The sequence below is a fragment of the Cavia porcellus genome, unplaced genomic scaffold, assembly GCF_034190915.1.
Source record: "Cavia porcellus strain 051 isolate PalLab524CR breed Dunkin Hartley unplaced genomic scaffold, mCavPor4.1 scaffold_6, whole genome shotgun sequence".
NCBI classification, from domain to species: Eukaryota; Metazoa; Chordata; class Mammalia; order Rodentia; family Caviidae; genus Cavia; species Cavia porcellus.
In genome coordinates, this window is record NW_026947489.1 from 82733076 (window position 1) to 82746941 (window position 13866).

At 38.0% G+C, this 13866-nt stretch overlaps 1 protein-coding gene across 1 annotated transcript; it reads right to left on the reverse strand.

Annotated features, from left to right (window-relative positions):
- Positions 1-12687: 12687 nt before the first annotated feature.
- Positions 12688-13623, reverse strand: LOC100720692 (olfactory receptor 4D2-like). Its single transcript, XM_003466815.2, has one exon. The coding sequence runs from the start codon at positions 13621-13623 to the stop codon at positions 12688-12690; it is 936 nt and encodes a 311-aa protein (XP_003466863.2).
- Between the last annotated feature and the right edge of the window lie 243 nt (positions 13624-13866).

Consider the following 13866-nt stretch of genomic DNA (forward strand, 5'->3'; position numbering starts at 1 on the left):
ATTGTTTCAAAAAAAAATTATTTAGTCATTTCTTATGTTTGTCTTAATTAAAGAAAAAATTCAAAAAAATTAGGATATATAAATAGTAACTCTTTATGATTTCCTATTAACTTGTTTTGAAGTCCTATAGTACTCCCACGATCTTGTTTTGACTGATTAGACTCTGTTCCATTCTATATGATAGTATCAAGTTTGAAGACATAGGCAACTACTTTGAAGACAATAAGATTCACTAAGATACCCATTCTGGTTTGACTATTGTCTTCTTTGGAAGTCCTGTAATGTTTACAATGCCTAAGTTTTATTGGTCTTGTTCTCTACTGTTTTGTCCAACTTTATAATATCTAATAAGATAGACAATTCTTTTTAAGGAAACAAGGGACAACGTTGATAACCATTGTTGATAAAATTGTACTCTGTTCTACACCATGTGCTACGTCTATCCTTGGTATTGACTGACAGCTTTGTTTTGCCATATTTGACTGTATTCTTCCCCCCCCCCAAAGAAAGTAATAAGCACTAAGGAGTAATAAAATCCAAGATGTGTAAATTTTGTTGTAAAAAAGAGAGGGAAAAAAAAAAAAGAAAAGGAGCTCTAACGGATATAACAGCAAGTGTGTTTGGGGGTGTTAAATAGCTGACTTTATCAATGTTTTTGGAACATTGAACACAGCTGTTTGCAGTCTCCCTGTTTGAATGTCCACCTTGTGTTCTTTGATACTGTGATTTGAGGAACTATTTTCAAGAAAATAGTGTGTAATCTACTAGCAGGTAATTTCTTACTGTTATGGTTTTTTGTTTTGTTTTGTTTTGTTTTGTTTTGTAGTTCTGTATTGCGTGTACCCTTACGCCGCTTTGGTTTGTTTTGTGTTTTTCTCTTTTTCCTCTTAAATAAAAAAAAAAGAATGAAAAGGGTGAAATCACAACAGACCCTACAGAAATCTGGAAAATAATTTATACCTGTTTGAAAATTTGTGGTCCAGTAAAATGGAAAATATAGAAATAATAGATTCCTAGATACATGTGAAATACTGAATCAAGAAGATATAAAAATCCTAAATAATCCAATATCAATAAATGAAATTAAAGATGTAATTAACAATCTATCAACAAAGAAAAACTCAGGCCTGACAGATTCACTGCTGAATTCTGCAAGGAATTTAGAGAAGACCTAACACCACCACTTCTCAAACTTTTAATGAAATTAAAAGAGAAGCAGTACTTCCAAATTCATTCCTGGAAGCCAGCACTATGTTGATACCAAAATCAGAGGAACCAACTAAGACACAGAATTATAGACCAATTTTCCTAATGAACATTGATGCAAAGATCCTCAATGAGATATTGACAAACAAACTGCAAAAAATTGTCAAGAAGATTGTATACCATGATCAAGCTGGATTCATCCCAAAGATGTAGGGATGGCTCAACATACATAAATCCACAAATGAAATATATCATATTAACAGAGCCAAGGATGAAAATCATAAGTCATCTCAATAGATGTAGAAAAATTATTTCACAAAGTCCAGCACTGATTCATGATAAAAAGCCTAGAGAAAACTGGGATAAAGGGTCTTTACTCAATTTGATAAAAGCCATCTATGACAAACCAACAGTCAATATTATATTAAATGGACAAAAACTGAAAGCTGTCTTTTTGGCATCAGGAACAAAACAAGGATGTCCAGTGTCTCCGCTTTTATTCAACATAGTCCTAAAAACTTTAATTGGAGCAAGTAGAGAAGAGAAAGAAATAAAGTTAGGAAAGGAAGAAGTTAAACTATCATTATTTGCAGATGACATGATACTCTTTTTAGAAGACCACAAACTCCACTTCTAGATTTAATAAGCAAATTCAGTAATATAGCTGGATTCAAAGTCAACACGCAAAAATCAATAGCCTTCCTGTACACAAATAGCAAATTCACTGAGGGAGAAGTGAGGAAAAAAATACCTTTTACAATAGCATCAAAAAAATGAAATACCTAGGAGTCAATCTACAAAGGATGTAAAAGACCTTTACATTGAAAACTATAGTACTCTGAAAAAGGAGATTGAAGAGGATATAAGAAAATGGAGAGATATTTTGTGCTCTTGGGTAGGAAGAATCAATATAGTAAAAATGGCTATACTACCAAAACTGTTATATAGATTCAATGCAATCTCAATCAAAATTCCAACAGCATATCTCATAGAATTAGAGAAAAAAAATCCTAAAATGTATCTCAAAACAAAAGAGACCTAGAATAGAAAAGGCAATCATGGGCAACAAAGATAAGATGGGCCATTACAATCCCAGACTTGAAATTATACTATAATGCTACTGTGATAAAAAAAAAAAAACCGAGTGGTACTGGCAAAAAAAAAAAAAAAAAAAAAAAAAGCAGACCTGAAGATCAGTGCAACAGATTAGAGGATGCAGAAACAATTCCAGATGCACTAAGCCACCTTATCTTTGACAAAGGTGCCAAACATTCCTCAGAAGAATAATAGCTTCTTTAATAAATAGTGCTGGAAAAACTGGCTCTACACATGCTGACAATTAAAACTGACCTCATATCTTTTACAATGTACTAAGCTAAAATCTGAAAGGATCAAACATCTTCATATTAAGACAGAAACATTAAATATGCCGGAAGATAAAGTAGGTAAACCTTTTGAAAACACTGGTGTAGGCAAAGACTTTATGAACAAAATCCTGATTGTACAGGAACTCTCACAAAGAATAAACAACTGGGATATCACACTATTTAAAAACTTTTGCATATCAAGAGAAACCACCAACAGAGTGAAGAGACAACCCACAACATGGGAGAAAATGTTTGCTAACTGTACCACACGCAAAGGGTTACTATCAATAACATACAAAGAACTGGAAAAAAAAATCAGCTTTCCCAGATTTAAAGACCCAATCCAAAAATGGGATTGGGTGAATACACACTGCTCAGATGAACAAATATGAACGGAAAGTAAATATGTGAAAAAATGTTCAACATCATTGGTCTTTTGTGAGATGCAAATTTAAACAACACTGAGATTCCAGCTCATACCAGAAAGAATGGCTAGCCAGGGATTTAGCTCAGCGGCATAAGTACCTGCCTGGCAAGCGTGAGGTCGCAAGTTCAATCCCTGACACCCCCCCCCCAAAAGTGACAGAAAGAATGGCTATTACCAAGAAATCAAGCAATAACAAATGCTGGAGGGACTGTGGGGAAAAAGGAGCCCTTCTCCACTATTGGTGCGAATACAGATTGGTGTAGCCACTGTGAAAATCAGTGTGGAGATTCCTCAAAAAACTAGGACTAGAGATTCCATTTCACCCAGCTATTACCCTTCTGGGTATCTTTCTAAAGAATTAAAAACATCAGATCACAGCAACATATGTGCACCCATGTTTATAGCAGCACAGTTTGCAACAGCAAGATCTTGGAAACAACCTAAATGTCCATTGACTGAGGAATGCATAAAAAATGGTATTTTTTAATTTTTTAAAAAAGATTAAGAGAGAAGAGGACATAATAATACGGCAGAACAGAACAATTTGTGCAACATAGTGTTTCACCACAAGACAACTCGACATAACAGTAGTTACCATAGTGTCTCTTTGAAATATTTGAGTATACCTTGATACACTACAGTATCAAACATAACAAGACAGTGTAAAACCATTCAAGAGAATGAAAGTATTACAGGATATTCAGAACCAACTAACAGAAAATGAACAATGGTTTCCACATTATCTCTTTGCCTATAAAAATTTTTTGTTTGTACTATCACATATAATAAAATCCAATAAGACACAACATGATAAAAACAATGGAGACAGAAGAACAAAAGCTTGGTGGGACTTCAAAACAAGATGATATTAAATCATCACTAGCTATTATAATGTCCTGTTTTCTTCAAAATAGCTGTTCATAGTATCATAGACAATAAAATCAAACAACCCAGAATAAAATCATTCCAACTAATGAATGAAAACATTATAAAGATTCAAAGCAATATAATGAGGAATCATGATTACCATATACTTTTATGTATTCTTATCATTTCTTATACTAGGGAAACTATTTGGTATTTATAAATGTGAAATTGATTTATTTCACTTATGAGTATGGTCTTAAGCTGCATCCATTTATTTATAAATATCTCAATGTGATCATTCTTTATAGCTGAGTAGTACTCCGTTGTATAAAAATAGCACAACTTTTTTATCCATTCCTCACTTGATGGACACTTAGGTTGTTTCCAAGATCTGGCTATTACAAATTTTGCTGCTATAAACATGGGTGCACATATATCACTGTAGTATGATGTTTTCAATTCTTCTGGGAATATGCCTAGAAGTGAAATAGCTGGAACAAATGGGACTTCCAATCCCAGTTTTTTGAGAAATTTCTAGACTGACCTCCACAATGGTTGCACCAGTCCACACTCCTACCAACAGTGCAGGAGAGTTCCTTTTTCCCCACAGCCTCTCCAGCTTTGTTGTTGGAAGTTTTCTTGATCCTGGACATTCTTTCAGGAGTGAGATGGAATCTCAGTGTGGTTTTAATTTGCCTTTCTCTAGTGACTAATGATGATGAAAATTTTTTCATGTATTTGTCATTTGTAATTTTTCATCTGGGAATTGTGTATTCATCTCAGATGCCCATTTTTGGATTGGATATTTCAATTTTGGGGGTCTGATTTTTTTAAGATTCTTTATATATTTTAGACAGAAGTGATTTGTCTGAGGGACAGTTCACTAAGATTTTTTTCCCAGTTTGTGGGTTTTCTATTCACTATGCTGGAGATTTCTTTTGACATGCAGAAACTTTTTAAGAAGACGTGATCCCAGTTATTGATTCTGGGAAGTATTTCCCATGTGGTTTGATTCCTGTTCGTGAATTCCCTACCTACTCCTATGTCTTCAAGGTTTTTACCCAATTTGTCTTCCAATAGATTTAGTGTTTCTGTTTTAATATTCAGATCTTTGATCCAATTAGATTTTAATTTAGTACATGGTGGTAGGCTAGGGTCTAGTTTTAGTTTTCAGCATATAGAGAGCCAGTTTTTCCAGCATAATTTATTAAAGAGACTGTCATTCTTCCAGTGAACATGTTTGGCCCCTTTATCAAAGATAAGGTGGTTGAGTGTGTTTGTAGTTGTGGTTGTATCTTCTAATCTATTCCATTGATCTTTGGCTCTGTTTTGATTCCAGTACCATGTTGATTTTCCTACAGTTGCTTTGTAGAATAACTTCAAGTCAGAGATTGTGATGCCTCCTGCCTTGCCTTTACTGCTTAGAACTGTCTTTGCTATTCTAGGTCTCTTCTGGTTCCAGATGAATTTTAGGAGTGATTTCTCTAGATCTATTAGGTATGTTGATAGTATTTTTATCGGGATTGCATTGAATCTGTTTTGGGAGGATGGTCATTTTCACAATATTTATTCTTCCTATCCATGAGCAAGGGATGTCTTTCTATTTTCTGAGATCCCTTTCAATTTCTTTTTTCAGTGTATTATAATTTTCCCTATGTAGATATTTCACTTCTTTCATGAGAATACTTCTTAAATATTTCATATTTTTGGTTGCTAGTGTGAAGGGTATGTTTTCTCTTATTTCTCTCTCTGTGATTTTGTTGTTAGAGTATAGGAATGCTATTGATTTTTGAGTATTGATTTTGTATCCAGCTACATTGCTGAATTTATTCATTATGTCTAGGAGTCTTTAAATGGAGTCTTGGGGGTCTTCTATGTAGAGTATCATGTCATTCACAAATAATGATAATTTAACTTCTTCTTTTCCTATCTTTACCCCTTTTATTTCTCTCTCTTGTCTAATGCTCTGGCCAGTAATTCCAGTACTATATTAAATAGGAGTGGTGATAAGGGACATCATTGTCTTGTGCCTGATTTTAAGGTAAAGGCCTTCAGTTTTTGGCCATTTAGTATGATGCTGGCTGTTGGTTTGTCATAGATGACCTTTATCATATTGAGGTAAAGACCATCTATTCCAATTTTCTGTAAGGTTCTTATCATGAATAAATGTTGGACCTTATCAAAAGCTTTTTCTGCATCTATAGAAATGATCATGTGATTCTTAGTTTTGGCTTTATTGATGTGGTGGCTTACATTTATTGGTTTATGTATGTTGAACCATCCCTGCTTGCCTGGGATGAATCCCATTTGGTCATGGTTTACAATCTTCTTGATGATTTGCTGCATCCTATTTGCCCATATTTTGTTGAATATTTTTGCATGTATGTTCATTAGGGAGATTGGCCTGTAGTTCTCTTTTTTAGTTGGGTCTTTCGCAGGCTTTGGTACTAGAGTAATATTTGCTTCCAGAAATGACTTAGAAAGGATTGCTTCCCTTTCAAAAGTGGCATTTTTATACAATGGCATACTACTCAGCTATAAAGAGAGATAAAAATGGAGCCTTTTGTAGGTCAATGAATGCAATTTGAGACCATACTCACTAGAGAAATAAATAAGACACACATGTGTAAACATCATATTGTCTCATTAGTGTGAGAAGCTGAAAGAAACAACATATGTGTACGTTTATGCTTATGAATATAAAAAATAGTCAAGATATTTATGCTACTGATTTCTCTGAATTCACTGAAGAGAAAGATTTGTGCCAGTATTGTTCAGAAAATTGAATGCAGGTGTCTTGTGTTCTGGGTGAATGATTTGAGGATGAGAATGAGCAATGTAGGTGTCATTCTTGCCCTCTGATGAACATGTTTTGAAATTTGTTTGAGTTTTTTTATTTCTTCTTTTTTATTTTTCTCTTGGATATAAAATGGATATGGAAAAAAATAGATGGTAGGAAGTGTGAGACACCTGGCTGCCTTTCCCTAGGAGTGGGAGGAAGATGCAGAGTGGATGTAACGGGTGGGGGAGAGGATGGTGTGTGTCTGTATTTTTCTCTCCCTCTTACCCTCTGCCCTAAATTCCACCCAACACATAGGCCAGTGCAGACAAATCTTAGTTCCAGATCAAACCAACTCTTCCTGAAATACCTTTATCCAGAATTTTTGCCTAATGAGTATCCCATTCCTTCCCTCTAGCCCCTGTTGTTCTCACATTAGGCTTTGGCAGGAGTCTTCTCAGTGTGGTGCATGGAAAGACAGTGGAGCCATCACCTATCTCCAACCCAACTGGCCAAGGGGAACTCAGGGCCAGGCTCAGGACCTGGCAAGACTGCTTCGGCTTCCAGGGGTTCTAGGAAGGAGTCCAGGGTCATGCTCGCAAGATGAGAACATAAATGTATTCAAGGAGAAGAGGGTGGGCTCTCCCCTGTGCCAAAGCCATGCGGGTGCACATGTGTCTGTATCCATGTGTATGTTTGTGCTCCGGAGCCCAGGAATCTTCTGAGAGGGGCAGCTCTGAGTCCTCTGCCTGTAGTAAAGGTGGAGTAAACTCAGCCTGGGCTTTAGAGAGCCATCCTGGGAGTCTAGCACTACTCCTGCTTGTGTGAGCTTGAGGAAGTACTTGTCCTCTCTGATATCCTAACCAAGTCACCAAAGAGAGGAAGGTTCAGGAGGCAGGAGGCCTTTCAGATGAGTATTTGAGAGGCAGGAAGATCCAGGGTGGAGTGGTGGTCAGCTGAGGGGAGGCACCCCACCTCTCCCACCTCCCTTCTGGCATGGCATTATATGAGAGGATTTCAAGATGGGCCAGAGAAAGGCATAGCCTGGCTTATTCAGCAGAGCTAGAAAGTGAGAGGAATGGGAAGAACTTAAGCTGAAGGAGCTTCCAGTTCACCATTCTGGAGAGGCTCAAATAGACATGAGAAAGGAGGGTTAGGGAAATAAAAAAATTAAGATACATTATGTACTTGCCCCTACTGCCCACGATGAGTATAATCAGTATCTACTACAATCACACACTAATAGAAAATAAACAGAAAAGACCAGTTTTTAAGGTGTTGGAGTGGGATAGGGTCTGGGTGATCAGGACCTCAGTTCTGGAGTTGCAAACCACCTTCAGGAAAGGTCCTTGTCACTTAACCTAGTCTTCATGAGATGATTGTTTGTGTTAAGGGCAAGATCAGTTTTGTGGAGGCTCTGTTGATATCCAAGATGACTATAGGTTTAAAGAAATACTGAAGACTTCTGGAGATTCATTGGTCGTTCCATGTCCCTAGAAATGCCTTATCCCAGTGTCCTCAGTCTTAAAAGGAGGAGAAATAGGTTTTGTAAACCTAGGGTTAATCAGCCCTGTGCCATCAGCTTTTAGACAGATGCTCCCTCAATGGAGATGCTTATATGCAGAGCTCAGCAGGGATCTGACAAAAACTTTTAAGTAGTAAAAAAGACAAATACAGAAAGATGGCAGATAGATAACAACTGGCTACAGAGGCTCCTTGAGCTAGTCAACTTAGAATTCAACATAATAAAGTGGGGAGCCCCAAACAGAGGGAGATGAATTCTCTTGTCCCAAGAAGAAATTAAGCAGGTGACTTGCCGACCATCTGAGGTCCCACAGTGACTTGGCGAGTCATCCGAGGTCCTGCCGCTTTGACTCATTGGAGGTGCAGTTACATTGAGTTGGGGGTCAGCAAGCCGAACAGAGAGCTGAGTTGGCACGATGTCTACACCGACCCCTGGTGAATGATGGGAGTGGAGCCATTCCATAAATAGGGAGGCTCCGGTGGACGACATTCTGGGCCCCAACAGGACTGGCAAGTACAAGGGGCAGCAGTGACTCCAGTCAGCTGTTCCCTTCCCAAACGGGATTGGTGGAGTGAGCTAGGCCTGGCTCACGTGACCTGGCTGAGACCCAATAGGGTATCCAAAATCGAGTCCCTACAGTGGTGGCGCACACTAACCACACTAACCCAGTGAAGCCTCAGATCAGCCTTTGACTGATCCGGAGGGGAGGTGGTGCAAAGTAATACAGTGCAGGCCACAGCAGCTTGACTGATCTGGAGGGGAGGGGCCAGCATACGCTGTCCCTGTCTGCAACTCACTAGCACACGGCAGTGTGAAGGGTCATCTAGCCAGTGTGCTTCAGAAAAATTGTAACCAACAAAGAAAGAAACTGGGGCCTCCTGGAAGAAGCAAAAAAGATGGAAAGAGGAAGCAACAACAAAAAGTCCCCAGGCCCCAACCCTGAGAACACTGACCCAGGACCGGTAAATACAAAGGAGAATGAGAACAGAAAACATGCAATATCAGACACAGCACCAGTGGACATAACGAGATATATTTGAGGCCTCATAGATGTGTTCAAAAGTGAAATATTTAGCCAAATAAAGCAAGATATAAGAAGATTAATAAAAGAGATACTAAGCACCCCTCAAGCAGACACAGACGGAAGAAGGGAGGAATTCAAACAAAGGAGAGAACCATTTGATGAAGGATATAAACAAATATAGAATCATGAAGCAGACTCAAAGAGATCACCAGGAAATTAAAAACTCCATGGAAAGATGGCAAATCAGCTTGAAAGAAACAAAGGATAGATTATTCAAACTGGAGGACAGTTTTGCAATGTGGGAGTATGAAAAGGAAACCTTTTTAAAAATAAGGAAACAAGCAGTAGCAATACAAAAGCTAGAAGATGACAAAAGGATCTATAACTTGAGAATAAAGAATGTGAATGAAGAAGCTGGGGTACAAACACAGGAACTACAAAAGTTATTCACAGAAATAATTAAGGAAAACTTCCCAAACATAGGAAAAGGAAATGATATTCTGATATATGAGGCATGCAGAACTCCAGCCACCTACAACCAAAACAGAGCTACACCCAGGCATATAATAATCAAGATCCCAGAAATTCAATATAAGAACAGAATATTAAAAACTGTTAGAGACAAGAAACAGATAACCTACAGAGGAAGGCCCATCAGAATAATGGCAGACTTCTCGACAAAAACCATCAAGTCAAGAAGAGCCTGGAGTGAAATATTCCAAGCTCTGAAAGAAAATAACCTCCATCCCTGCTAAACTGTCTCTAGAAACTAATGGAGAAACAAGATGCTTCCAAGACAAAGAGGAACTTGGGAAATCACAACCACCAATCCAACTCTCCAGAGAATACTCCAGGGCATTCTAGAGAGAGAGAAAAGTACTAGGATTCCAGGAACAGTGGCAGAGAGGCCTCAATTAATGGAGCAGAAAATAGAATGAAGAAGATAAGCAGACAACTGATGGCAAAACAAGAGCATAACATAAATGAGGCAGACAAGATTCTATTCAAAACTCATATGATTGACAGTAACAAGTCTGAGAGTATGGGCAACTACACTGAAGATGACAAGATTCTACGATACACGTTCTGGTTTGATAACTGCCAGTTTTTGAAGTTCTATACTATATACAAAGTTGTGTTTTTATTAATACTGTTATGTACTGATATATTCAATTATACTATGTCTGATGATACAGCCAATTCTATTCAGATAACAAGAGACAACACAGGAACCATGGTAGAACTCTTTGTACAACAGTCTTACATGTTTATTTCATTTCATGTGTTTATAGGAATATGTTTTGTTTTGCCTTGCTTTGTTTTGTTTCTCCCTCTAATACATAAAAGATAGAAATGCATCTTAAGACTTACATATGTGTAGAATCTATAAACAGTTTATGAGAACTGATCTTATGATACATGATGAAATGAACAGATACTTTGAAGAAAAAGAGACCCTAAAATACCCAGTGCTGATCTTAGAGTGTCATAATGTGAAACCCAGAAATAGTATTATTCTTTGTTCAGAGTGATATTAGCCTGCTTGGGTTTATTCAATCTCAATATAATTGAAGATATGGATAACTGCATGTATGTTTAAGTGTATAGGATTGATAACCATATTTCCAAGTTTTTGTTGGATAGTTGAACAGAATTGGTTACAGTCTTACTGTTTGAATCCCCATTTTATATGTTCCACTTTAATATTTTGAATAACTATTTGTAAAAAGACAATCTGTAATCATCAATAGTGATTTCATACTGTTTATTCTTTTCTTTGCAATTATGTATTATTTCTACCCATTTTGTTTTGTTTAGTCTTTCTTTAAATCAAATTTTTTAACAAAAAGACACTACAGTACCCAGTGCTGATCATGGAGTGTCATGATGTGAAATCCAGCAATATTATTATTCTTTGTTCAGAGTGATTTTAACCTGCTTTAGTTTGTTTAATCTAAGCATAAAGAAAGATATGGATAACTGTATTTATGTTTAAGTGTGTAGGATTGACAACCATGTTATTAAGTTTTTGTTGGACAGTTGAACAGAACTCTTTGCTGTGTCACTGTTTGAATTCTCACTTTACATGTTCCATTTTTGTATCTTGAGCAACTATTTGTAAAATGACAATATGTAAACATCAACCAGTGATTTATTATTGTTTACTTTTTCTCTGAGTATATGTATAATTTCTACCTATTTTTTGTTTTGTTTAGTCTTTCTTTAAATAAAATATTTTAAAAATAGAAAAGAAAGGCAAATACAAAATGAACATGAAAGTGTATTCTCCTTTTAGTTACCTATAGGGCATCTGCAGGCCCAAGTGAGCATCACTGTTCTTTTGTTTTTGTTTTTGCTTTTTGCAAAATCAATTTTTAAGTCCCTGACTATCCCAGGAGAACACCAATCTTATATTTAAAGAGTAAAACATTAAGGACCCAAGAGTCTGTTTGTCCTCTGTTTGTGTCTGAGATCTGCCAATGGCTCTGGGTTCCTCTGACAGTCTTCATAAAAATGGAGGTCATTTGTATGCAGGAAAACACCTGCCAGAGGAAATTTGCCATCTTTCAGAGAGAGAGAGAGAGAGAGAGAGAGAGAGAGATATCAAATCAATGGATCTTTTGATTCTTGTTTGCAAGAAGTCTTGAGTCTGAAAACACAGATGGGTAAGGGGAAAGTGGGAAATAGACTCCAACACATGGCCCTGAATCTGTACTCACTATCTGTGAGTTAGCTTCAACCTCTGACATGTTTCATGGCCTTCAGGAGTTCAGCCTCCACCCTCCCCATGCCACCTGCCTTGACATGGGAATGAAAATCTGCCTTACTTCCAAAATTTTGATAGCAAAGTAAATGTCAAGGGAAATAACAATCCTTACATAGGTTCTATGTTTTTTAAAATACTTTCCCACATATTTAAAAACTTGGATCTTACAGAAACTTTATGGTATTATTGTAATTGGCATTGTTTTTTAATACGTGTGTGGAGAGAAGAAAAAGCTATGCAACCAAGGGATGTTAAGTGGCTCATTCAAGTCCACCAAATGGACAAATGAAAAGACATAGCTCCCAATTAAGAACCAAGACTACAAATCTTGAGTTCTCTTTAACACTCTAGACTCAGGCTGAAAGGAAATGCCAAGGGGAGAGGAAATATACAGAAAGTTGAAATGCTCTAGAGGAATTGAGGTCATCATCAAAGAAAATTGTTTATCCATCAGTAAGAAATAAATGAAGTGGAGTAGAGTTCTCCAGGAAGAAGTAAATATTTGTCTTAGTTTCAGGTGTGTTAGAATTCTTTCTCACCCACCTTAGTCACAAAAGACTCTTTCCTTTCACCTAAAAATACTGAGTGTTTCTTAGTTTCAAAATCCACCCATTATGCAAATGGTTCTCCCAACACAGTTATAAACTATGAGTAGAGTACATGTAGTAGCTGTCTATGCAATATGCAAAGGGCGAACAAGCCAAAGAAAACACATCTACTGACAATCACTCTCTTTTACAAACCAGTCTACCCATTGCTAATCTCTTCACTGCTGCCTGCATCTCCTGGTTTCTCAGGGTGTATATCATGGGGTTGAGCATGGGGGTCATGACTGTGTGACTGATGGACACTGCCTTGTCCATGGAGAATGGGGTGAAGGGTCGAGCATAGAGGTAGATGCTTGGGACAAAGACCATAGACACCACAATGATGTGGGTGGTGCAGGTGAAAGTTGCCTTCCTCCTTGTTTCCCCAGGGTGGGACCTCAGCATCACCAGGATGACCAAGTAGGAGACGAGAAGGAGAAAGAACCAAATAACATCCAGCATCCCACTGTTGAAGATCATGAGGAGCTCTAAGAGGGAAGTATCCATGCAGGCAAGCCTCAGCACTTGAGGGATATCACAGTAGAAGTTGTCCAGGATATTTGGCCCACAAAAGGGTAATGGAAGCATTAGAGACAGCTGAATAATGGAGTGGACAAAGCCCCCTAACCATGCCATCACCATGAGTGCCATACAGAGCCGAGTGTTCATGATGGTGACGTAGTGGAGGGGCCAGGAGATGGCAACAAGGCGGTCATAGGCCATCACTGAGAGGAAGAAGACCATGGCCCCTCCCAGGAAGTGGAAGAAGAAGAGCTGGGCCATGCAGCCCCTGAAGGAGATGGTCTTCTTCTCAGACAGGAAGTCCACCAGCATTCTGGGGGCAGTGACTGAGGAGAAACAGAGGTCTATGACAGCTAAGTTTTGGAGCAGAAAGTACATGGGTGTGTGGAGCCTGGAGTCTGAGGTCACTGTGACTATGATGAGGAGATTTCCCACCACAGTGGTGACGTAGATGGACAAGAACAGCAGAAACAGGAAAAGCTGGAGTTCCTGAGTCTGTGAGAGTCCTAGGAAGACAAACTCTGACAGCTGCGTGACATTCCCTGGTTCCATGGGGTCTTCTCCATAGACATAGAGAAAACGAATTGCAGGCAAGGAGGCTTTATGTGCCTGTTAGTGCCGAGGGGCCCAGATGAAGCTCTTCAGGTCCAATTGCTAAACATCGTTAAACATCGTTAAAGGTGGACCATGATAGCAGGCACTGCCTTGTCTTTGAAGAGTTCACAAGTAGATGCTGGAATACACATTCATGAGGTAGCTGAGCACCCTCCAGAACTACATTCATTCAATCTTCCT